Below are 26,648 nucleotides of genomic sequence, written 5' to 3' on the forward strand. Positions count from 1 at the left end.
GATGGAATGTTACCATCACATGTAGAAAGAATGTTTCTCTTAAGATGTCTCGTGTGAAATACTGTTGATCATTTTGTATTTCTTGAAGTGTGGCATTGAGGATTTAAACGCCAGTCATTTGCAAAACTTATTCCAAGGATATGAAATTATGGATAACGAATAACAAAATGCATAACATTAGGTCTCTTCTCCCAGCTGTGATTCATGTAACGTAATTGAGGGTTAAGATCAGATGTTTGCATCAGTGAGTGTGTTTTCAGAATTGAGTTGGTGGAAGATGTTTTGGAACGTACATTTAACATGAAGCTAGTGACTAGAAACTTGTGGATAACTATAAGCGTTTCTGACGGATATTTAGACAATATTTTGATGACCTGGCTTCTTCTCACCACTTCATTACTTTTAAAAGCCACACTTCTTTTTAACTTGAGTTGTGCATAGTCTCTCTAAAGGCGTTGGTTGTAAAGTAAACATCTTTGGTTGGAGACTTTGTCGTTTAGATAGAAATTTGTATAAGCATTTATTCCATTTTGTGAAAGAATAACTTATGCGATAGGCCAAAACTTTGAGTAAAATGTTTGACATTCTCAGTCAGGATAGTGGTTTTAATAACTTTCCTCCGACTTTTTTTTTAACCTTTCCCATCTTTTGAGATTTCGTTTGGATGCAGTCCTCATACTCTTGCATTTTTCCCCTGGTCCGGTGCATGGGTGAGGAATTCCGTGGGATAAAGATTTGTCTCGGCACTTCTTGGTCAAGACTGCTGCTTAGTTCAGGTAGGCCGGCTGCTAAGAAGTGGGTCACAGCACCGCTCAATGGACACGGCCATATTTGTGTGTACGCCAGCCAACCCATGTACCTGCCTCTTGGCTATCAATACGCCTTACGTCACAACAATTTCGTCATCAGTTTTCTGTTCGCTGATTGGTGGAGGGGTATGACGTCAGTCCCAAACGTCATTTTGCGGTGGCCTGGAGTGGCGGACTTCGAGCATTCAACTTAGTGACGTTCTCATTGGTCGAGTGAAGGTCTTGTTGCCCAGCTGCTAAAATGACTGGCCGACTCAGCACGCGTCATGTCCGTTTACGTCACTCTGCTGACGTCACGCCCAGCTGATTGCTCCGGAGGTTAGGAGGCACCGTAAGGGGAGCTCGCCCACAAACTCTTTTATATATTTCATCGCAGAAGGGGAAGAACTTTTATTTTTTCTGATAGAATTGCGCACTAACTGTCTTTCTATACCATGTTGCATGCTCATTACATGTCTTTCAGCAGTTAGCTCAAAATAAAGCCGAACAAACATTCCCCCAGCAGAGCGAGCACAGGGAGTGGGGGGCAACACAGGGAGTCGGCTGGGCTTCCCTTCCATGATCGAGATTCGCTATCAGTTTGCTGTGCTTTGTCTAGAGTGTGGACGTGTGCTGCGTCTCATGATTTTTTTTGTGCTATTATATATCTTTAGAATATATTTTAATCGTTGTGACAGCTTGTGCTCTATTTTGTCAACAGTGTAGAAGGTAATTCAACGAGTTTTCTCAATAGTTTGGTCTTAAATGTGTTTCACATTGGTGAAAATTATATTTGGTAGCGACAGTGCTATAGCACTGTGAAGTCAGTGATGCAAGTTGCTGCTGGCCTCATACTTGGGTTGATTTTGTCAAGTGTAGAACCAGCAGATATTTGCAAATTGTTGTAACACAACGTCCGCATGATTACAAGTTCAGTGTTTGTACTGTGCTGGTGAAACAACGTTTGAAAATGGAAATATTTATTGATCGTGTTGTGTTTGCAGATGAGGTTCTAGTTTGAAAGTTAACGAAGAGAAGTGCTGTGGGTGATGGCGCTATATGACGTTAACCTAACCAGCCGGCCCAGTTCAGCAGTGTGTGTATTAAGGGCGGGTTGATCTGTGTGTACAGTGATATCTCTCTGTGGCTCTTTAAAATGTGTGTGGACGGTGCCTCTGAAGCGTTTTCACTGATTTTGCTAAAGAAAGGTGAAGATTGCCACTTAATTTGGAATATATGTGCTCATGAAAAAAAAAACTGCTGCAAGACATGTACGTGATTTACGTACCGGTGACATATATATATACATTGCACAACAGAACGTGTCTCATGGCATTCTAGAAAAAACGGATGCATTAAAGAAAATTACTGATCTATATGAGTACTTAGATATTCTAAGATTTTCGGGACACCATTACTTAAATGATATAGCCCACTGCTTAACATTCTTTTAGAAATGATACTGTGACATTGGCAAGTTTTGTAAAACTTGCTGTCTTATCAAAGTGATACAGAAAAGCTTTGGGAAAAGCATTAACTCGATAAGTCGCACCATATTGACCAACAGAAATTGAGTAATAAAGATAAGCTTTATGTAGTGAGGACCTGTACTATACACGTATTAAGCATGTGATCCAGTGAAAAAAAGAATGTGAAATCAGACTAATGTGCCATTTTGATTGTGTACTTACGGAAATATATGTAGAGTTGCATTTTTTTTTTATTTATATCCAATGAAAGAAATAAAGAATTCAGTGCAAGTGCTGGTGATTCATTCCTGAATTTTAGTGCTTTTTTTTCTCTTCTTTTCAGGTTCAACAAAAAAAATGTTTTCTTTCCACAAACCTAAGGTGTATAGGTCTACGACAGGCTGCTGCATCTGTAAAGCCAAATCTAGCAGGTGAGTACTTTTAAGATTTAGGTCATGTGTATTACCCTAAATAAGAATTTGCTTTTTAGGTCAACAGTTGCTGTGAGGATGGTACAGTTCTTGTTTCAGGGATTGTGTCTTAAGAAATGTTGAACCAGGGACGTTTTCCTTCATTGCTTCATATAAATGGGGTTGTTGGGATGAGTGAGGTTGTTTGCTGAAGATGAATTCAGACAGATTTGAATAGATTGATTTCCGGAAGAATGCTTTAATGCATTGCCATGTTTTAGTGATAAAGTGTTAATTGAAATATATATATATATATATATATTGAAATGAAAATTTGAATCACTGTTGCGCATCCAGTTCGTTCATTACCAAAATGGACTTCGCATTGACTCGTTATTTTGATTGATTTCTGGAGTGGACCACTTGATTCTAACAGAATCTCATTTTGTGTACTTTTTGTTATTATCACTTGCCTCTTGGTTGGGCTGCATCGAGATATGATAGGTCTGGGGAGATAGAGCCTTCTTATGGGATATTAAGTAAAGCTGGCCAGTGTGACTGCTGAAGATTCACTTTTATGTCAGAATATACGAAATCTAGACGGAATCAAACTGTGCCAGTCAGGCAGTTTGTATGTGTTCCAACATTTGCAGTCCAGTCTGGTGTTTACCCAAACTCCTTATCTTGATTTAGCTAGTAGATATAGTGAGATTGGGATCGTAAGGTAATTCTAGAATAAGCAGTTTATAAAGTGAACTTTTAGAAGTAAGTATTCAGTAGAGTATGATTAATTAAAACTTTTATTATCTGAGACTGACTTTTGGTAATTTGGTTACAAATCCCAGATGTGAACTACATATGTAGTTGCAGTCAATTACTTATATTTGCAGGTTTCAGAGAATCGCATATAGTTAAGGTTATAGCAAAACGGATCCCCTGATACCAACTGTTTTAGTTGTATGAATTACCCAACTGAACACATGCAGATACGTTTTCCCACATAGAACTGTTACCAGATGGTTTCTTCTGCAGGAAGAGCACGTTAAGCAACTGTTGAGGAGACTGGCTTTTGAAATTTCATGTGTGAAAATTCAAAAGAATGAATGCTGAAAGAGGAAATAAGAAATACTAGTACATAGCTATGGATGGAGTTATTACAAGGATGCTGAATGAGCTTGTTTCCTTTTTGATATTTGGTAGTCGGCAGTGCCAGCATGTAGCACTCACCATAGGGAAATCTAGTGTAACAAAGAAAAAGTTGTGTGAGTTATGTGTGAAATGTAGAATGAAATAGAAAGTAAAGATAATTTCTATTCCAATCTCCATTTCACACAAAACAGAACGCATAACCAATAACTTTTTCTTTGTAACACTACATTTCCCTATGGTGAGTGCTACATGCTAGCTCTGCCGATTGGCAGATATCGAAAGGAAACAAGCTCATTCAGCATTTTGTAAAAACTCCATCTATGGCTATGTACTTGTATTTCTCATTTCCTTTCTGTGATCATTCTTTTGAATATTCACCCTTGAAATTTCAAAAACCAGTCTTCTCAACAGTCTTAGGTCTACATCAGCCAGAGCCATAAACTCAGGCTTGAGTCTTCATCATCCAGTCACTAACTAATCAACGCCATACTCTGGCCTTTAAAAACTGACTCTTTGCCCAGCTGTCACTAACCTTCCTGATACCCTGGTAGGTAGTACCAGTAATACCATCGTGGTGTGTAGATGAGAGGAGAGGGAGTTAGGGTGATAAACAATAACATGTAATCGGTAATGCAGTGTATCAAAGCTGCCTGAAAATTGAAATACCTATATCCTTACTACCTGTAATGCTTATTCAGGGCAAACACAGAACCACTGACTATGGCGCTATTAATTATCCTCTTGGGGAGAGTTTTCCAACCATTTGTAACACTTTGACCAAAGAAATTCTTCTTGGCCTATGATGTGAAACCTTTTTTAGGCAGTTTGAGACTGAACCCTGAGAGATGGTATAATGCTTGACTCAAAAAAATGAATATATATTTGCACCTTCCACACTGTTGAGGATTTTAAAAGCTTCAGTTTGATCATCTTTCTTTGAAAGGGGCATTAATTTGAGACAGCGGTGCCTAACATCATAGGACCATTGCTTCAAGCTGGGAACTAGCTTGATGACTCCTGTATTCAATTCAGACATTGGTAAGATAGGTATTCCATGTTTGGATTCATTGCCTTATGTTTTCAAAGCCAGACTTGGTAAGCACCTGCTAGAATGAGTAAACATTAATCTAGGCCTCTTCAAACCCATTAACCCATAGGTTAACTTGATGTGTTATACAGTCATAAATGATTTTCAGTCTGTGTAAAAAAAAATTCTGTTCTATCAAAAAACACTGAAGCTTGGCTTCATCCAAGCCATTATCTTCTCTCATTTCTCTAGTATGTCCATTGTTCCATCTTGACCCATGTGCATCCTGCATTTCTCAATATCTTTATCTATAGCTAGTATGTAGATCTCTTATCGAGGATTTTCAGATCATTTTGTGGTTGGTCTTTCCTCCCTGGCACCTTGTGAGTGGTTAATAGTTTAGCATCATCAGTAAATATCTTGATGCCACTGATGCTTTCTTGGTCATCAGTGTATGTGATGAAAAGATCCGTAACATCCCAGTGGGACACCTTGGTGAACCTGGTAACTGTAACCCTCTCAGAGTAGCTTTCTCAAAGACTTTAAACCACTTGGGGATTTTGCTCATCTTTCCTTAGGCCTTTAGCTTCTGAAGTAGTAGATGGGGCATAGTATCAGAAGCTTTATGGTAGAAAATGACATGGACACTGTACTTTTCATTGTTGAGGGCCATAAAAAAAATTTTGTGTGAATAAATTGCTGGAACCAAAACAGATAACTAAATGAGAACTCTTATAAGAAGTAATTTTTTCATTATCTCCCATGAATTCAACTTTAAACATGATGTAAATGCCCAACAGACCTTTGGATAGTACATGTTATTTATTTTCATGATGAGGTGTATGTCATGTTCAGTCCCATCAGTGTGCAGTGCTATTTCTTCAGGTGCACAAGAAAGCAAAGTTCTTTTCTTTTCTGGTTTATTCAAAGGCACACGAAGTTATTCTCATTTATCAAGGAAATACGTGGGCATGTAATTACTTTTAGTTACTGTGATAGCATCAGTAGTTTTAGCTCTAGGATGTTGTGAGTTGTGATGCTCCAGTCTGGATACTTAAGGGTTAGGTGATGTTATATTGACTTGAAATACTATGCATTGACTAGAAACATTTTTGGGAAAAAGAATGTTTTTACATTGTTTCTGATGCTTCTAATTAGAATAATTACTTAATGAAACACAGAATATCATGAAGTTGAATGTATGTATTTATCATTTATATATTAATGAATTCACAGCAAAATACCATTTGATATGTATTCCACCAGCTGGCAAAATATGTTCCTTGGGAATACCATATGATTATCTCTCATAGTCTTTTGTGGTCTTCTATCCTCTCTGCTCAAGCTGCAATATTAGGTCATTATAATCTGCAACTTGCAAACATAGGCTGTAGGGGTAGGAGAACCCCTGAAGATTTCACCACAGGGCCTACATCACTTTCAGAGATTGTATGGTCTGTTACACTTCATGGATATTTGCTCAGGGCACTCTTAAACATTTACTCTGCATCCTATGATGTTTCTGATGATTTCAGATGAGTTTTTGAAGAGTTTTGGACCTAGATGTTCACAAAGTGTTTTTTCTTTTTGTGCATGTTACACATTTCATGCCAGTAGGAAGCTATTTTCAAGCTTAACTTGGGGACCTTACCTTTTAGGATTTTCCAAGTGTAATTTATGATATGCCTTTGTCATCTGCATTCCAGGTAGTATAGTCTCGGTGATTTCAGCTGTTCCTAGTAAATTTGTTTCTTTGCTAATATGGGCTGTGAAAGATCTCAACACTTCTGCAATTTTGCCTGCCTTTTAGGTTGATATCAAAACTCAGCAATAGTCCGTTAGTGAGAAAATAAGCACCTTGGATATAATCACTTGGTTTTTATTGCCTCTAAAATTGCAGGATCCATCCCACCATCATTTTGTTGGAGGCAGCTGTTGTTGTCTTCATTGAGGTTTAGGATGCTAGACATTATTACTCGTGGCGTAAGACAGTGTCTGGGTCTGGTATTCTGTTTTGTTTTTGATTTCTTTATTTTCTTCTTACGGAAGAAATTTATGCCCATTGAAATGTGTGTTATTCTTAAAGGCTCAGAAGAAAACTTCGTATCCATTTGTTTGTGGCCTTTCAATGTTCCCTATGATTTTCATACATTTTAGTGTGTAAAAGATGATACAAAACTGACTTTCTTAGTGTCAGTGTCAGAAATATGAACGAGGAACGGGAGGCATGCTCCTTAGGGGATTTAGTTTTTTACTGTGGACGTAGTGCATATGGCCTAGTTCACAACTGTGTGGGGTGATCTGTTATAAGCAAGCTACATGTCCATCTTCCAGTTTTTTCTTTTTGCACATTTTATGTACCATGTCATCACTTTTATGACATACTTTTGCAAAATTAATCACATCAGCATTTAGTTGTTCTACAGAGAACCTAAGTAGTTTTATTATTGTAGTCAAAACCCAGGAAGGCAAGATCTTCTTGTCGTGAAACCATGTTTCCCTGGGTTATTTAGATTAGTCAGTTTTCCTGTAAAGATTCTCAAAGATATTGATAATGTGCTGTAACAGTGCTATCTGTTGATAGTTTCTTAGATTGCTGTGCTTCCACCATTGTGAAGTGAGGTATTGTGAGTCAATATCAAAATCTTGGGGATACAACAGAATCTGTTCCTGTTTACTTTTTTAATGCATTAACCTGTTAGGAAGATGGTTGTATATGTGTATATTAGAAGGACATCTGCATGAGATTGCATTTTCTTGTTATGCAATGATTTAAGCTTTCACAAGATAACAGATATTACTGATTATAGGCATTAGCTATGGAAGACTTCACTAAATGTATGCATTTATGCCAGAAACACGAATAGAAAATCCTCACATCTTAAATGATATGCCTGAAAATACTCCTGTATGTCCAGAATTGGTGGAACATAAGTTTAAGGGCATGCAGCACATGTAAACAGTGTCTTACTAGGTTGAGTGATATATATCATTTTATTAAGAAATTTAATTCTAGCTAGTGTAAACTTGATTTATTTTTTGCTATTTGAAAATTTGCTTAGAAAATTATTGTAGTTGTCCCACTGAAGGGTAGATAATTTCATATTACCACATTTTTTGATTCATAGGTATTGTATGCTCTATGTGTGATAGAACAACAGGTATTGAATGGGGTGATTAACACCCAGTTTTCTAAACATCAAAGTACAGCCTCATGTAAATCATGTGACTTAACTTTAGCTGGTAACCTTCGATGAGGGACTTTTATCTGGTGTTAATGAAAATCTGAAAAGATATCACTTGCTGTACTTTCATACTAGTTGAATATGTCTAAAAGAAATCATGCAGATTTGTCAGACATTAACAGTGTAATCTGGTACTTTGCTGAGAATCACTGTATAACGTCATTTGAGGTGAAACAAATTTTATATATGAAGGCTTGCACGGAATGGAGTGAATTGGAGCGATATGGTATACAGGGGTTGGTGTGCTGTCAGTGGACTAACCAGGGCATGTGAAGCTGCCAGTGAAAACCATGAAAAGGTCTGAGTGAACCTGGTTATGATTAGGGGGCTGTGGTTTCAGTACATTGGACATGATTGCCAGAGTATGGGTGAGTGAATTCGGCCTTCATCTCTCCCTGGTGCTACCTCATTTAAATGGAAAACAGGGATCAAGCATAATATGTATAGAGAGTGGTGAGAGTACGTGAGCTTGGGAAGGAGACTTGTGTGAGGAAGTACCAGGAGAGACTGAGTACGGAATAGAAAAAGGTGAGAGCAATGGACGTAAGGGGAGTTGGGGGAGGAATGGGATGTATTTAGGGAAGCAGTGATGGCTTGTGCAAAAGATGCTTGTAGCATGAGAAGCTTGGGAGGTGGGCAAATTAGAAAGGGTAGTGAGTGGTGGGATGAAGTAAGATTATTAGTGAAAGAGAAGAGAGAGGCATTTGGACAATTTTTGCAGGGAAATAATGCAAATGAATGGGAGATGTATTAAAGAAAGAGGCAGGTCAAGAGAAAGGTGCAAGAGGCGAAAAAGAGGGCAAATGAGAGTTGAGGTGAGAGAGTATCATCAAATTTTAGGGAGAATAAAAAGATGTTTTGGAAGGAGGTAAATAAAACTGCGTAAGACAAGGGAACAAATGGGAACATCAGTGAAGGAGGCTAATGGGGAGGTGATAACAAGTAGTGGTGATGTGAGTATTTTGAGGGTTTGTTGAATGTGTTTGATGATAGTGGGAGATATAGGGTGTTTTGGTCGAGGTGGTGTGCAAAGTGAGAGGGTTAGGGAGAATGATTAGGTAAACAGAGGAGAGGTAGTAAAAGCTTTGTGGAAGATGAAAGCCGGCAAGGCAGCGGGTTTGGATGGTATTGCAGTGGAATATAAAAAAAAAAAGGGGGGGGGGGTGACTGCATTGTTGACTGGTTGGTAAGGTTATTTAATGTATGTATGACTCATGGTGAGGTGCCTGAGGACTGGTGGAATGCTTGCATAGTGCCATTGTACAAAGGCAAAGGGGATAAGAGTGAGTGTTCAAATTACAGAGGTATAAGTTTGTTGAGTATTTCTGGGAAATTATATGGGAGGGTATTGATTGAGAAGGTGAAGGCATGTGCAGAGCATCAGATTGGGGAAGAGCAGTGTGGTTTCAGAAGTGGTAGAGGATGTGTGGATCAGGTGTTTGCTTTGACGAATGTATGTGAGAAATACCTAGAAAAGCAAATGGATTTGTATGTAGCATTTATGGATCTGGAGAAGGCATATGATAGAGTTGATAGAGATGCTCTGTGGAAGGTATTAAGAATATATGGTGTGGGAGGCAAGTTGTTAGAAGCAGTGAAAAGTTTTTATCAAGGATGTAAGGCATGTGTACGTGTAGGAAGAGAGGAAAGTGATTGGTTCTCAGTGAATGTAGGTTTGCGGCAAGGGTGTGTGATGTCTCCATGGTTGTTTAATTTGTTTATGGATGGGGTTGTTAGGGAGGTGAATGCAAGAGTTTTGGAAAGAGGGGCAAGTATGAAGTCTGTTGGGGATGAGAGAGCTTGGGAAGTGAGTCAGTTGTTGTTCGCTGATGATACAGCGCTGGTGGCTGATTCATGTGAGAAACTGCAGAAGCTGGTGACTGAGTTTGGTAAAGTGTGTGAAAGAAGAAAGTTAAGAGTAAATGCGAATAAGAGCAAGGTTATTAGGTACAGTAGGGTTGAGGGTCAAGGCAATTGGGAGGTAAGTTTGAATGGAGAAAAACTGGAGGAAGTGAAGTGGATATATATCATTGTTGGAACCACAATTCCTTCAAACATACCCATTTTGGCTTTCCAAGATAACATTCTTGACTTCCACACATTCTTCAACACTCCCAGAACTTTAGCCCCCTCCCCCACCCTATGATTCACTTCCGCTTCCATGGTTCCATCTGCTGCCAAATCCACTCCCAGATATCTAAAACACTTCACTTCCATCAGTTTTTCTCCATTCAAACTTACCTCCCAATATACATATATATATATATATGTATTATCCCTAGGGATAGGGGAGAAAGAATACTTCCCACGTATTCCCTGCGTGTCATAGAAGGCGACTAAAAGGGAAGGGAGTGGGGGGCTGGAACCCCCCCCCCCCCCCCTTTTTTTTTTTCCCCCCCCAAAAGAAGGAACAGAGAAGGGGGTCAGGTGAGGATATATCCTCAAAGGTCCAGTCGTTTGTTCTTAACGCTACCTCACTAACACGGGAAATGGCAAATAGTGTGATATATATATATATATATATATATATATATATATATATATATATATATATATATATATATATATATATATATATATAATGAAAGGTGAGAGAGAGGTGTGGTTGAGAGAGCAGAAGAGGGTGTGTTGAAATGGTTTGTTCACATGGAAAGAATGAGCGAGGAAGGATTGACAGAGAGGATATATGTGTCAGAGGTAGAGGGAACAAGGAGAAGCAGAAGACCAAATTGGAGATGGAAGGATGGAGTGGAAAAGATTGTTAGTGATCAGGGCCTGAACATACAGGAGGAAGAAAAGTGTGCAAGGAATAGAGTGAACTGAACATACAGGAGGGGGAAAAGTGTGCAAGGAATAGAGTGAATTGGAAAGATGTGGTATACCAGGGTGGACGTGCTGTCTGTGGGTTTGAACCAGGGCATGTGAAGCATCTTGGGTAAACCACGGAAAGTTTTGTGGGGCCTGGATGTGGAAAGGGAACTGTGGTTTCGGTGCATTACACATGACAACTAGAGACTGAGTCTGAATGAATGTGGCCTTTTTTGTCTTTTCCTAGTGCTAACTACAAGAGGGGGTTCTATTTCATGTGTGGCAGGGTGGCGACGGGACTGGATGAAGGCAGCAAGTATGAATATGTACATGTGTATATATATGTATATGTGTGTGTGCGGGCATTTATGTGTATACATGTGTATGTGGGTGGGTTGAGCCATTCTTTCATATGTTTCTTTGCACTACCTCGCTGATGCAGGAGATGGCGATTAGGTATAATAAGAAATATATATATATATAAAAGAAGAATGTGTGGAAAGAGAAAACTTATCTCGGAGAGCAAAAATAGGTGTTTGAAGGAATAGTAGTTCCAACAATATTATATGGTTGCGAGGCATTGGCCATAAGATAGGGTTGTGTGGAGGGAGGATATGTTGAAAATTAAATGCTTGAGGATAATATGTTGTGTGAAGTTGTTTGATTGTGTAAGAAATGAGAGGGTAAGAGAGATTTGTGGTAATAAAAAGGTGTGGTTGAGAGAGAAGAGGGTGTATGGAAATGGTTTGGACATAGGGAGAGAGTGAGTGAGGAAAGTTTAATTGGACGTATGTGTCAGAAGTGGAGGGAACAAGAAGCAGGAAACAAAATTGGAGATGGAAGGACGGAGTGAAAAGATTTTGAATGATCAGGGCCTGAACATGCAGGAGGGTGAAAGGTGTGCACAGAATAGATTGAATTGGAACGATGTGGTATACTGGGGTCAGAATATGGATAAGGAGCGTTGGTTTCAGTGCATTACAAATGTTAGAAAATGGACATTAGCAGATGTGGCATTTCTTTATTTCCTGGCGCTGCCTCACTGTCACAGTGGATTCTGTTTTCTATGGGGCAGGGTGGCTACAGGAATGGATAAAGGCAAGAAAGTATGAACATGTACTTGTGTATATATTTGTGTATGTATATGTATGTTTGTATAAGTATGTTTATGTGTGTATTATCCCTGGGGATAAGGGAGAAAGAATATTTCCTTCGTGTTCCCATCACTACCTCGCTAACACAGGAAATGGTGAATGTGTATGAAAAAAATATGTATATATGCATATGAGTGTGGATGGGTCTTTCTTCGTTTTTTTCCTGGTGCAACCTCTCTAATGCAGGAAACAGCAATCAGGTATAACTGATAGATAACTGGGGATAGGGGATTAAGAAGACTTCCCACGTATTCCCTGCGTGTCGTAGAAGGCGACTAAAAGGGGAGGGAGCGGGGGGCTGGAAATCCTCCCCTCTCGGTTTTTTTTTCAATTTTCCAAAAGAAGGAACAGAGAATTGGGCCAGGTGAGGGTATTCCCTCAAAGGCCCAGTCCTCTGTTCTTAACGCTACCTCGCTAATGCGGGAAATGGCGAATAATTTGAATATATATATATGTGTGTGTTTGTGTATGTATGTATATTTATGTATGATAGAATAGGGTGTTTTGAAGAGGTTAGTAATGTTTGAAAATTGAGAACAAATAGGAATATCAATTGGGCAAAAGGAGGAGATAGAGTAAGTGTTTTAAAGGATTATTGAATGCATTTGATGATAGGGAGGCAGATGTCAGCTTTTTGCTGTTATGCAAAGGGAGAGAGTTGGAGAGTGGATTGGTGAAAATAGAAGAGGTGGTGAAAGCCTTCCATAAGATGAAGTGTAGCAATGTGACTGGACTGGATGGTCTTGCAGTTGAATTTAGTTGGAAAAGGAGTGACTTGTGTTGATTGGTTAGTTAGAATTTTCATTGTAGGTGTGGGTTGTGGTAAGGTGCTTGAGGTTTGGCGGAATGCATATAGTGTGTAAAGGCGAGTGTGCAAATTACAGAGGTATAAGTTGAGTAAACAGATGATTTGTATGAGAGGGTAGTGCTTGATAGGGTGAAGGCATGTACAGTGCAACAGATTGGGGAGGAACAGTGTGGTTTTGGAGGTGGCAGATGGTGTATGGGTCAGGTGTTTGCTGTGAAGAATGTGTGAGAAATACTCAGAGAAAAGGATGGATTTGTATGTGGCAATTATGGATGTGGATAAAGCACTTGATAAGAGTTGGTAGATATTCCTTGTGGATGTTCATAAAAATATATGGTGTGATTGGAAAGCTGCTAGAAGCATTGAGTTTTTATCAAAGATGTAAGGCATGAGTAGGAAGAGAGGAGAATGGTTCCATATGAAGAAAATGAATGACTACAAGTGAAGATTGGTCTTTGGCAGGGATATGTGATGGGTTAGTGAGGGAGGTAAATGTGAGAGTCTTGGAGAGAGGGGTCAGTATGCAGTCATTAGGTTATGAGAGGGCATGGGTTGAGTCATTTGGTTGCTAATGATAGAGGGCTAGTGGCATATTCAAGTGAAAGACTTGAAAAGTCTGTGACTGAGTTTGGAAGGATTGTGAAAGGTGGAAGTAGAGGGTAAATATAAATAATAGTAAGTTTATTAGATTTGGAAGAGTTGAGGGACAGTTCGTTGGGGTCTGAGTTTGAATGGAGAAAAAAGTGGTGGAAGTGAAGTTTTGTAGATGCTCGGGAGAGGACATGGCAGCAAATGGAACCATGAAAGTGGGTCATGGGGTGGGTTAGGTGGCAAAAGTTCTGCGAACACTGAAGAATGTGTGGAAAGAGAGGTTGTTATCTGGGAGGGTAAAAATGATATGTTTGAAGGCATGGTAGTCTCAACATTATTATAGGAATTATATGTATGTGAGGCATGGGCTATAGATAAGACTCTGGGAGGGTAAAAATGGATATGGTTGAAGTCATGATAGTCTCAACATTATTATAGGAATTATATGTATGTGAGGCATGAGCCATAGATAAGACTGTGGAGGAGGGTGGGCGTGTTAAAATTGAAATGTTTGAGGACAATAATGTAGTGTGAGGTGGTTTGATTGAGTCAGTAATGAAAGGTTATGAGAGAGAGGTGATATAAAAAGAGTGTAGTTGACAGAGGTGAAGAGAGTGTGCTGGAATGGTTAGGACATTTGGAAAGAATGAGTACGGAAAGATTTTCAAAGAGGATACATGTGTCAGAAGTGGTGGAAACGAGGAGAATGGGAGACCAAATTGAAGATGGAAGGATGAAATGAAAAAGAATTTAAAGAGTGATTGGGGCCTGAACAAGCAGGATTGTGAAAGGCATGTTCAGGATGTAATGAACTGGAATGATGTAGTGTACAGGGGTTGATGTGCTGTCAGTTGATTGAACCAGGGTAAACTGCAGAAAGGCCTGTGTGGCATGGTTGTGGATAGGGAGCTATGGTTTCGTTGCATTTTACATAATGTCTACAGAATGGATGTAAGCAGATGCGACCTTTCTTGGTGTGCTCTTGTTGCAACCTCATTTACATGGGAAATGGTGATCAATTATGAAAAACAGTGTGTGTGGGTGTGTTCTTTCTTTTCTCATATAATTTCCACCATTTCCTGTGTTTGTGAAGTAACACCAGGAACTGTAAGACAGAAAGGCTGCATTGGTTCACATCCAATCTAGCTGTCATGTGCAGTGCACCAGAACCACAGCCCCTATCCAAAATCAGGCCCCACAGACCTTTCTTTTTGGATGAAAACAAAAGAGTACAACCCAAATATCTGCTGTGTGTCGTAGAAAGCAACTCAGAATTACTTTCCAAATGAAGGAACAGAAGAGAGAACTAAATGATCTTTTTTCCTCTGAAGGCTGTCATTTGTTGTGTATGCTACCTAGCTCATGGGGGGAAATAGTAAATTCACAGTTTCATTAGTCACATTTACCTGAGTGGAGAGATACTGGTTTTATGGTTCTCATACTTTGTTTTCATTGGGAATGGTGGGTGGGATGATGCCATGAAGTTAGGTAGGTCCTGCAAGCACATTTTTGAGTAACACATCGCTTATTGGCCACACAGTTTGGAAACAAACCAGAAATTCAAGATCCACAAGATGTGTAAAAGTGATGTTGGTGTTGGAATAAGGTTTTTTTTATATATATAATTGAGAGTAGAGTTTATAAGTATAGGTGTGAAATTAATTCATGAATACAGCATGAAATATTTCTATAAGAAGTAAGAAATTATTAAGAGTTTCAGTTAAATGATGTTCATCTAAACAAGTGATATCATTTTGATGGCCTAGCTTCAAGAGGAACATTGTAGAAATGGGTTGCTCCTGTTCTTGTGTTTTTATTTTCCTATTTGTTCAGGGTGTGGAAGGTCTGCACTTTTATACTTATGGGCCCCTTAACATACTAGCTCTGCATTTAATCAGCTCTTTATGTGAATGCAATTGACATTCACAATTTCATCACTTAGTTTATTCCTTTCATCTTCTGATGCTAGAAAAGTACTGTATTATACCCTTTCTAACAAGCTGATTACTCTACTTCAGTTTTGCTGCCATTATATTCACATAGAATTGATCACTGTTGGCCTCATCAAATTGGTTTAGAAACTTGAAGGTTGTGATCAGGTCACCTTTTATTTTTCTCTTCCATTAGGGGTGCGTGTGTGTGTTAGAGTATTAAGTCCCAGTGTTCTTGATTCTAGTAACCACCAGGAATGGGCTGCCAACAGGCAAAGGCCCTTGTCGGACCAAGCAGAGGTTCAACTATCTTAAAAGAAAAAAAAGATGGTAGCCGCTTTTTTTTTTTTTTTTTTTTTTTTTTTTTTTTTTTTTTTTGACCCTCTCACTTGGATCATCATTGACCAGACTAGACAAGTGCACTCCAGTTTCAGTTTGACATGTGTTTTGAATAGCTTGTTAGACATTTCTCTACCCATACTATTCTGATATTTTCAAGCAAGCCGTGCTTATCTGATGGCAGATTAGGAACAGCTTCAAGTCCCAGATCACTCTCACATATACTCATATTTATTGTATGTTTGATGATAATTGTCCTGAGGCTCTCTTTCACTGTATCCCATCCTGAATACTCTGTATTGTCTTAGGTTGAATTTCATCAAACATGTACTGCATCAGATTAACTGGGGGTGGTCTGGATGCATGCATCAGTCTTGGGTACACACTTTGTCATGGCTGGGTGATTTGATATAAACCAAGCTTGCACCTCAGGTACTGCATGTAAAGTTTTGCACAGAATTATGCTTTCAAGGTAATGTATTTCAAGGGTAGGGTCACAGTATTTATCACGCAAGAATTCTACCGAGTAGGTTGAATGGTTATATGTACAGTGTCGAGATCAAAGGTCAGTTATTTTGATTCTCTCTCTCTCTCTCTCTCTCTCTCTCTCTCTCTCTCTCTCTCTCTCTCTCTCTCTCTCTCTCTCTCTCAAAACTACTGCACTTAAAGCTTTACCCCTAAGTAAGTTTTGGAAGTCAAGGTCATACGGCCTTTAAAGAATTACTATAAAGTTAGATCTAGCTGTTTGGTGTCATGATTAGGCCCCTCTGAAACATTCATTACCTACAGTGGGATGAAAGGATATTCTGTTATCCATAATTTGAGGCCTATATGTTCAGAATGTGTGTGTGCTGTTCTGGTTAGCAGCTCTGTTATCTGGAGAAAAAAAATCAAGAAATTACGGACATAAAAATGTGTGAAATTGCACATTTACCATGTTGCAGTGGTTTGTGTACTCACCACTGAGTGTTTTTGGTGCTGGTGATTGTTTACCATATCCCATTTGCTTCCTTTCTTAGTGTTGTGTTCTGGTCTTGCACATTTGTGTATTTTGTGTAACCTAGATTACCATTGTGGACAATGGCCCCATTCATGCCTCATCATCATTTGTGTGAGAGCTCCTCAAAGCCATCTATATTTTGCATAAAGCATGAGAGGAATGTTTTAAGCTTCAAAAAGAAGACGGAGTTATCCAAAAGCTGGTTAAGGCAGCTCTTATGTTGGACTTCAACCTCATTTGGTGACATATATTGATGTTTCCTCCATGTGAAATATTTACAGATTGGTAAAAGATTTTAAGATATTACAGGTTCTGAATTATTTGATATATAAAACAAATCAACCAGAAATTTTTTAATCCAGAGTGGCTGAATCCTCCAAGCATTTTGGAAAACAGGTTTTACTGTTTACCTTTGACTGGATATATCCAGTTTTAGAACAACCGAGTTTACTGCATTAATAAGAGCTCATTGACGAATGAGTACCTCCTGTATAGTTAGCTATGATAGCATTTTGAGAAATATGTTGTATGTAGTTGGCTAGACATGTATTGGGTTTCAGATCAGTCAGCATACCTTACCCATTAAATTATGGTGGGATTTGGGTGAAGTTGTAAATTTCATCTCACTTTTTCTCTGCTGTATTATATACCAGTCAAAATTAGTTTTTCACTTTACATATTTGATAGTTATGGTTGTTGGTGGACTGCAATAGTGTTATAACACATACTCTAAATACAATGCACAGAAGCAGATTAAGAAACTTTTCACTTTGAATGAAAACATTTATATGAAGTTATGAAATTTTATGTACTCATGATTAGGATACTATTGTACATTTTTATGTGATCATTACACAAATGTGCACTTGGGAACTTATCATTTTATATTTTCCTTGTTATATGCATACAACCTGGCTACTCTGAGACAGAAACAGCTCACATAAAGTAAGGCTTAAAAAGTCTTTGAATGTTACCTTTAACTTTTCCTTACATAATACAAGTCAGATTGTTGAATGTTATGATTTGGATATTGATGACATAAACAGGAGACATAAGACCAGTTCTCAGTCCCAGCTGAAAAACTGTTTTTGAACATCACCGCATATAGTTGGAGAAATATGTTGTTAGAAAATTGCCATAATACCATATCACATTTAACTACCTCCTTCAATTCAATATAACATCTTAATTTTCGGGACAAGCTGAAAGCTCATAAACTGCCCATGTAATGAAAATAAGCAGTAAAACATGGAAGGTCTAGTTCCTGACCATTATATTAAGATTGAGATTGAATATTATGTGCAGATTTGATTTCCTGAAATTTACAAATGTACTTGAAAATTTTGGAAAATAGTTCATATGCTAGGCACCCACATCTTCAGCCTGTAACTGAAATGTTCTTTTGAAAATATTGGAAAATATTTCCAATGTTTAGGGATCACCCTTTCATCCTGCTGATGAAATGTTCTTGAAAAAATTGGAAAATAGTTGTCAGGGGCCCTCATCTTCACCTGCTACCAGCCGTTACTTGGAACACCATATGCTTTCATTACTTTCATCACTGGTCAAGCTGTAATGTACATAGATCAAGAAATGCTTATGATTGTATAAGGAAGTTTTGTTTTCTCGGCTAATTGTGGTCTTTAGTATGATATTAATAGTGTTGATGCCAAGCTAGAATTCATGGTACATATGTCTTCGTTGATTTTTGTGTTTGTTCCACAGGGCTCATACTAATGCTGCAATCATGCTTTATCCATTTCTTTTGAGTTGTTCAAACTAAAAATACCCTTGAAGTTTGTTTTCAATGATGAGCTTTGGTGTAGAAAATATTGATTATTGCCTTAAAACACCCAAATTTGCCTCTTAGATTATTTGTACTTGGTTTACTTAGCTACAAATTAGGTCAGATGTGTAATCACAACCCTTTGTAGAATTGTAGAACTCGTATGTACCGATGTAAAATCATTATTTTTTTTTTTTCTCTCTAAAACAAAAACATGGAAAAGCCATGTACTTTTGTCACCTGTTGATCTGTAGCTCTTAGTTTTCATCTTCCCCATATCCTTTACCAACTGTTGTTAACTGTAAGGTTCTTTGAACATTGTACTACTGCAAGTGGTAATGATGATAACCTGTTTGTCAGTGGTCAATTGTTACTTTCATGATCTTTATGTTGTCTTTGACGTTTTATGTTTGTAATGGCATCCACTGTTTGTTCCTTTCCCAAGATTAAGATGTATTATATGTATTATGTTTTATTCACCCTGTTTATAATGGCATCCACTGTTTGTTTCTTTCCCAAGATTAAGATGTATCATATGTATTATGTTTTATTCTCGCATTCCTGTGTGTCATAGATGGTTACTAAAAGGGATGGGAGCAGGGGGATGGGAATCCTCCTCCCCTTTTTTACTTTTCCAAAAGATGGAACAGAGAAGGGGGTACCTGAGGATTTTTCCCTCTATAGTTCTTTCATCTGTCCTTGATGTTACCTGTAACATGTTACCTATAACACAAGAAATAGCAGATATGCATGAAAAAAAATATGTATAACAAAGAATGATTTTTTGTTGGCGTATTGTTACTTTTGCTTTGAATATGTATAAAGAAAAGGAGTGTCTTTGAAAACCAAATAACCTGCCTCAGGCTAGAGTTTTACACATGACAGCTAGAGACTGAGTGTGAATGAATGTGGCCTTTTTTTGTCATAGCGCTACCTTCCTGAAGGGGGGAGGATTCTCTCTCTCTCTCTCTCTCTCTCTCTCTCTCTCTCTCTCTCTCTCTCTCTCTCTTCTCTCTCTCTCTCTCGTTGCCAAGGTACAACAACTTATGGAGGAACTGAAAAATTATTCTGGTTAGCTTTCGTCTTTGAGTGTATTGCGAGTATAATCCTTTCAGAATTAGTTTTTTTTTAAAAGGTAAATGAATGGCTTCCATGACAGGAGGATAGAATATGCTTTTGTATGAATTTGTTAATACTGCAATGTAAACTGTATATAACTTTGTTGAATATCTTCATCGATTTTGATTTAGAAATTTTATGCTGAAATATTTTGTTAGAGTTGCTTCTGCAAGGCATAAAGCATCCTTTCTGTCTATATATTCCTTGTAACAAAGCCGGAAATGGTGAACCTGGAATTCTGATGAAATAATGGTACACAAAACCTGGAAGAATCATTGAATTTTAGTAGAAAAAATGTTACACAAAACCTGGAAAAATCATTGAATTTTAGTCTGCTGAACTAGTAGATACCGCACCACAGCAGTTTGCAGTTTTCCACTGATGAATATTTAGTGTTCAGGCCAATTTTTGTCATCACAGTGTAACGCAGCTATTTTTTTTTTACTTTTCCCATTTACCACGGTTTCACAATTAGTTTCAGTGGAAGCATATAGCACATTTTCAGTTGATGAAAGATCCAGACCTGTGAAGGATGTAATTTCCGTCAAATCATGTAAGAATATGAATATAAGTATAGTCGGTTTTGTAAACAAAATCGTGGAAGGAGTCTTATTAGCTGAAAAGAAGTAAATCTTCAGAGAAAATACCATTGTAACTAAACACACATAAGAATTACATTATAACTCGCTATGTAACCTTACGTGTTAGTAGTTTGAGTGGACAGAAAGCCCTTAATTTTTTCAGTTTGATGTCATTTGAAACTTAGGACATTGACTGCTTTGTTTGCCACATAATTACCCATTTGAATTGTACGAGGAGGGAGTTTCCTCACTCATGGAGCCACATCTCTTGAACTTTCTACACTTGTGGAACCACATCTTTTGAACTTTATACAATCTTTGAGCCCAGTCTCTTGAATTTTCCTATTGTCACACAGTTTCTTCAACTCTGTGTGCTGTCTACATTCTCAGTTTCATCAGTCAGTAATTCCAAATATCCAGTGCTTTACTTTTTTTTGTTGTTGTTTAATTTCATGTTTTGGCCCCAGGTTCTATTCTTGCATCTTCCAGGTAATTGTTCACAGGTGACATCATCAAGCTGTTTGAATAGTTCTGAATTCAGTCAGGTGGTGTGAGATTGGAAAAAAAGAATTACGAGCAGTTTTGAAATTAAATGTAAACGCATCTCTTTATATTTTAAAGGAATTAACAGGTGCAAATTTCTTATTACCACCAAAAATCGTGTTTTTGAGGTGGGATTCAAACTTAAATGGTTGAGCATGGATATTATGTGCATTTTACATTTCATATTATAGGAATTGCCTTGATTCATAGGCAAAGATGTCACTTACCCACTGCTTGAATCATGATTCAAACAAACTAATTGGGAGGAGGTGCAGTCCATTTAGAGATTGAATTCAGTAATATCTTGAATTTTATTTTGGAGCATTAATAAGCAAAATAGTTGTGTGCGATGGAAACTAAACTCATTTCTTCAATGATATTGTTTCTTGTGGGTCTTCTCTAAGGCTGGAGGTACTCAAGGAGTTGTATAGACAGCTCTGACTCCATATCCAGGGGTGGATATGGAGTGACACACCTCCTGAACAGAAAGTGGGAAGGATTCCTGAAGGTAGATAGAGAGACTTAACTAGAGGTGAAAGCTGCACCTGTAGACTTTTGTTGTTGTGGAAATCTTTGCAAGCTGCCAAGGCTTGAAGAAGGTGTCAGTCTTTGGATTCTTCAGTGAGTCCTGCTGCATATTGACTGATATCGACCAGGTATCGACCTTCTTGGTGTGTTTCACGTCACTGAATCTGAGGGTGTCATTGGCAAACAAAACATTGTTGAACTTCACCCTCTTGGGGTCAAGAGTATCCTTCTGCTCTTCTCACTCTTCCTCCATCTGATCAAAGGAGCTGGACATTTCCAGTTTCCTTATCAGTGAGGTAATGTTATCCAGACAGGTCGGCAGCATAATCTAAACACTGCTGCATTTCATCCACTTCCAAGTTTTCTCCACACATTTTATTGCTTCATTGTGGTGATGTTGGCATAAGAATGGTGAAGTTGTTATGATATAAACTATTTGTTATGTATAGTCTTATGGAGCAATCATTTACTGCAAACCCCCATTCCAACAAACTTGACTAGGGGAAAGTTTGGTTCTTTAGAAGCCAAATTGTGGTGCATCCCACATTCTTCAAAGGAATGAAATGATGTAGTTTAATGGAAGCTTTCCTAAGTCCTTCCATGATGATTATTGTTATAGTCCCCTCAGCCCCACCCCCAGAGTGAAGGTGTTCAGGGAGTGACAAAGACTACTCTGAATCAGAAGGAAATAGCTCCAGGGTCACGAGAATGACTCGATCATTCACACCTGAGGTGTCTATGAGGCGCATGCTGCTCTCCCTCTGATCATGATGCAAAATCATTTTAAGCTTTTCAACAATGCTGAGCTGTTACCTTGACCTCTTAGCTTATGTAGCACAGATAATACTCTTATCTGCAATGATTAAAAGCAAAAAGATGGGCCTTTAAGATCAGCAGTGATTGAAAGCAAAAAGATGGGTCTTTAAGAGCTGCCAGCCATTACGTTTTTGCCTCTTTTTTTTTTTAAGATATATATACAGGAACACTATTTTGGTGAAATAGGTTTTTTTGACATTCTAGCTATATTTTCATGTATTGTGTATGTAATGTATGGGAGGTTCACAGGAGTGCACTGTATGATATGTAGTGTATGTTCTCATCGCACACGCGAGTACTTAGGCAATGTACAATATAACTCTAACTGGTCAGTGTCTGACCATTTCACACAAATGACCTCAAATTGTTGCAGAGTCAGTCTTGCTGTCCAATTATAACTAGATTGTGTAACTAGGCTAGTTCTACTCCTAGGCCAGGCCCTCCTAAGGCTTCACAAAGTCACGCAAAATCATCATGTATAGAAGTTGTTAAGAAACTTGTTTCGTTCAATCTATTGCTGTTCTTCAAAGTAGTAAAATTTAATCTACTAAGATTTTCTAGCAGTGACAGAAGAGTAACAATGAAAATTTTGCTAGAAAAATGAAATAATCAACAAGTTGTATCATCATATCAGTTTATCTGAGCCTTGACCATTAATTAAGAGGGATGAAATGAACTACAGTAAACCCTCAATTTAAGGGACCCCACTACAACAGATTTCGGAATTAATGGACTAGGCAAATAATGATACTTAATAAGGATTTAAGAAATTTAAAAAAGAATTAAAGATCTCAAATGCCACACCATGTGCATTTCATATTGCACTTGTTTTGGTAATGTGGGGTATACTCGCTTTGTTTTGGTCTCAGTCTGCCTCAAGCTATCGTGCGGTCAGGTTGTATACAGAGAATTGTGACTTCAATAATTTTGCAGTCCACAAAATTCAAAATGGCATCAGGTTATAGAGGAGTTTTAAAGAAAGCGGTGAACTGTATATGGTATTAAAAAATGGCCCATATAACGGACTTTCGGCATTAACAACATCCCTTCCCCCTATTAGTCCATTGAATTGAGGGTTTACTGTACCATGTATAAACCTGATCCTTTCCTGCAAAGTTTGGCGTGGCTAATTTCTAACAAACCAGTGAAAATTTTCAAATTACTATTACAAATGCCAAATCATGTCTAAGTAAAACATTTGAAATGTGATATGATAAGGGAAATCAATTAGACAATGACCAATTCAGAATTTAAAAAGTTTTAAGGGGTCATAATGTTACAGAAATCTTCCGCATGGGAAAACTTAGTCCTCATGTTTTGACGTTTAGGTTTGCCGTCTGCATATGTGTGCTAAAGAAAAAAAAAATTGTCATCAAGTGAAGTTCTGTGAAAGGCTTCCACTGCTTATAATGAACAGCTCTTTAGCCAGGACTGAATATGTGGAAAAACATACATTCAAATCTCAATTGACCTAGTTCGAGAGCCGAAAATGAAACTCTACTGACTAGATACTTTGTTGGTTTTAAAGTGAACAGTTGTGAACAACATTGTCTACACGTAGATGAATGAATGGAGATAACAGCTTGAGCACTGGACGTCGTAATTTCCTGTTTAGAAAGTGCAGCCTGTATTGTGCGTGGTTGTAAGTTTCATTTAGAAAAAAAAAAGAATTTACTTAGATTTTTTTCCCCTCCTCCAAGGTTTGCCGCTCTGGCCTTTGTACCACAGAAAGTATTGCAGTTGGATGAGAACACAGGCATCAAGTTTATCTCAGCCTGGTAGACAGTGAGCAAGTTAGGTTTGTTTTTCTTAAAATATCAGCTTAGATTTTTTTTTATAAAAGTACAAAAATATATATTACACCATTAAACTATTGTAATTTGATGTAAACTACTGTAGGTGTATAGAGAAAATAAAGAAAAAGTGCAGTGAGATGATGCACAACAGGCTGTCACATGTTCTCCTGATGCCAGGCATCTCAAACTGTGGTCAGGAATTGGACTATTCTGTTATGTCCCAAACTGAGTTTGATGGATCTTTATCTTAGTAAGCAAATTAATGGATTATTGATGTAACCATTTTTCATGGAAATTTTAGTTGCACTCCAAACTTAGCCGGATGGAGTCCAGAAGGTTTGTTACAAGCTAATTCTGATACATGATAATCTGTGTTGAGTGAGGTTTTGATATGCAGACAAATGCATCTATAAGAAATACTAATGTAGCTCCATAGATAGCATCACAAAGTGATTAATATAATGAACATTTAAGCTTTTGCAATACCACACGTCATTTTTTTTTCTTTTTTTTTTTTTTAGCCTCCAGGTATGGAATAAAGTCCAAATCAAGGTGATGCCTTAATTGAAATATAGAAAGGTTAATGAAAAGGAAAAAGAAAAAGAGAAAAGGAAGAGTATTTAGGAATTGTGGAGGAAGTGAAAACCTGTCTTTTGAAATGTGCCAGGTCATAGTTATTAAGAAAAACATGAAAGTGTAGACAGTTCCAAATCTTTGAGGTTTAGGGAAAGAAGCAGTTATCAAAGTAGCCTACCCAAGAGTTGCCAACAGCCACCAGTAATCATGTGACACAGCAGCTTGCTGAGTATTGGTTGTTCTAGCTAATGGTGGGGGCACACAAGCAGCCAGCTCTTGGGAGCACAAACCAAAGTAAAACCTGTTGCAGAGGGAAAGTGAGCTGACATTGCAGCATAGGGCAAGTGGGTTAAGTTTTGACATTAGCTTAAGAGAGTTATCAGTTCACTTTCAACTCAGATAAGTAAGGAAGCAGAGCTAGAACCACCTTAGATATGAAAGCAGCACTCTATACAAAGATGAATCAGTCTTGTTTTAATGGAACAACTGTTAGGAAGAAAAGAAATTTCAACATCTAATTAGGACACACAGTTCTTAGAGGCAACCTTATTTATTTCTGCAATGTGGGACTTCCAAGGTAGAGTGGATTACAGTGATATGAAGTTTGCTTACTTAATATAAGGGTGGAAATCCTGAACCTTCTAGGCTAGAGGAAAGTTGTGAGAAATTTTTGATAAGATAGATGGGTAGAAACTGGGTCCTAAAAGCATTAAACTTCACCTGATTTTGTCTTCCCCACTGAGATATCCTGTCTAAGTCTGAGTTTATTAAGGAAGTTTTGTTGCAGCAAGATGCAGATCTCGTAAGAAAAGGAAGAGAATTGAAGGACATAGAGGAATGCAGTTTTAAAAAGTTAGCATAGGAGTGCATTTGTTTATGTGTGGAAGAAAGAAAATCATTGATGAAAAGGAGATTAACTGTAGGAGACAAGACAGAACCTTAAGGGGCATCACTGTTCATGGAGAAAGGGGGAGAGGCTGATCTAGTAACTACCTGAGACAGATCAGCCGGAGAGGGAGCTTAAGAATGAGACCCCAGTGCCACTCCCTATCAAAAGGTTTGGGTGTGTCAAGGGCAACTATATAGGATTCCCAAAAATCTTTCAGTGATGATGCCCAGACATTTGTAAGATAGAAAAGGTTAACACCAGTGTATCCTGATCAGAGAGAAGACTGTGAGATTGAAGTTATCTGAGGATGTGGAAGTTGAGAAGGGATTCAGAGACTTTGGAAATGGCAGATGTCAAAGCAACAGGACGATAGAGTTATTAGAACTGTCACTTGTCTTAGGGATGGGGTGTGCTAATACATGCTTCAGAGAAGGGAAAGTTCTGGTTTTTATACAGAAGTAGAACAGATGAGCAAGCACAGGTGCAAATTCAGAGGCACACTCTTTCAGTGCTCAGGGATGGATGCCATCAGGACCGTAAGCCTTGCTTCTGTTCTAAGACAGAAGCACTTTTTGGACAGCTCGAAAAGAGATTACAGGGAGGGCATAAGATTAGTAAGAGGTGCGTCAGTTGGTGAAGGAATGTTAGTCACTTAAGGGAGAGATAGAGGAGAAACGGGAACCAAAGAGAGTTGCTTTGCCTACTTTAGGGACAGCTATTGTACCATCACAATGGAAGAGTGAAGGAAAGGTAGAGTGACGGAAGTTGTTGGCATTACCCTTAGCTAAAGAACAGAAAGACCTTTCTGTAGATTTAAAAGAGAGCTTATCACACTTCCTTTGAATAAAGGAACACTGCCTCATGGATAACATACCTGCAGTGATTACAGTCACTGGCAAATATTTGCTGAATAGGACTCAAGGAAGGAGAGTACTTCCTAGCCTGATATGCCTGATCCTTTGCCTGATTGGTCTTATAACATGAACGGTTGTATTATGAATTGGAGGAAGAGGGGATAAATGTTTTCATTTCCGCAACTATGTGTCTGGTAGAGACAGAAGCCCTACAGCATAACAGTAAGTTACCCAAGAAAAGTCATAAAAGAATTTTCATAAGTTATTCCAGTCAACTTTGTTGAGGTGCCAGTATTTATGTTAAGGGGCTGCTAGAGGGGGAGGTACTGTTATAAAAGATATGTTTATGATTGTTTGGTCAAATTAACCAATTGGAGTGAGATTGTATAGTTATAACTCAAAGGATTAGAGATGAAAAGTAGATTCAGAATATTAAGAGAG

The 26,648-nt window shown here is 38.2% G+C and overlaps 1 protein-coding gene across 2 annotated transcripts in view; it reads left to right on the forward strand.

Moving 5' to 3' along the window:
• LOC139766224 (SIN3-HDAC complex-associated factor) overlaps positions 1 to 26,648 on the forward strand; it is a 176,245-nt gene that overhangs the window by 119,186 nt on the left and 30,411 nt on the right. The window contains exons 1-2 of one of the 2 annotated variants that reach the window (XM_071694545.1): positions 1,369 to 1,517; positions 2,601 to 2,688. In XM_071694545.1, coding sequence (XP_071550646.1) covers positions 2,615 to 2,688 — 74 coding nt within the window. In that variant the 5' untranslated portion in view covers positions 1,369 to 1,517; positions 2,601 to 2,614. Of the gene's footprint in view, positions 1 to 1,368; positions 1,518 to 2,600; positions 2,689 to 26,648 lie in introns of those variants that run through there. The other variant, XM_071694544.1, reaches the window with a different exon arrangement.

The sequence above is a fragment of the Panulirus ornatus genome, chromosome 57 (assembly GCF_036320965.1).
Source record: "Panulirus ornatus isolate Po-2019 chromosome 57, ASM3632096v1, whole genome shotgun sequence".
Lineage (NCBI taxonomy): Eukaryota > Metazoa > Arthropoda > Malacostraca > Decapoda > Palinuridae > Panulirus > Panulirus ornatus.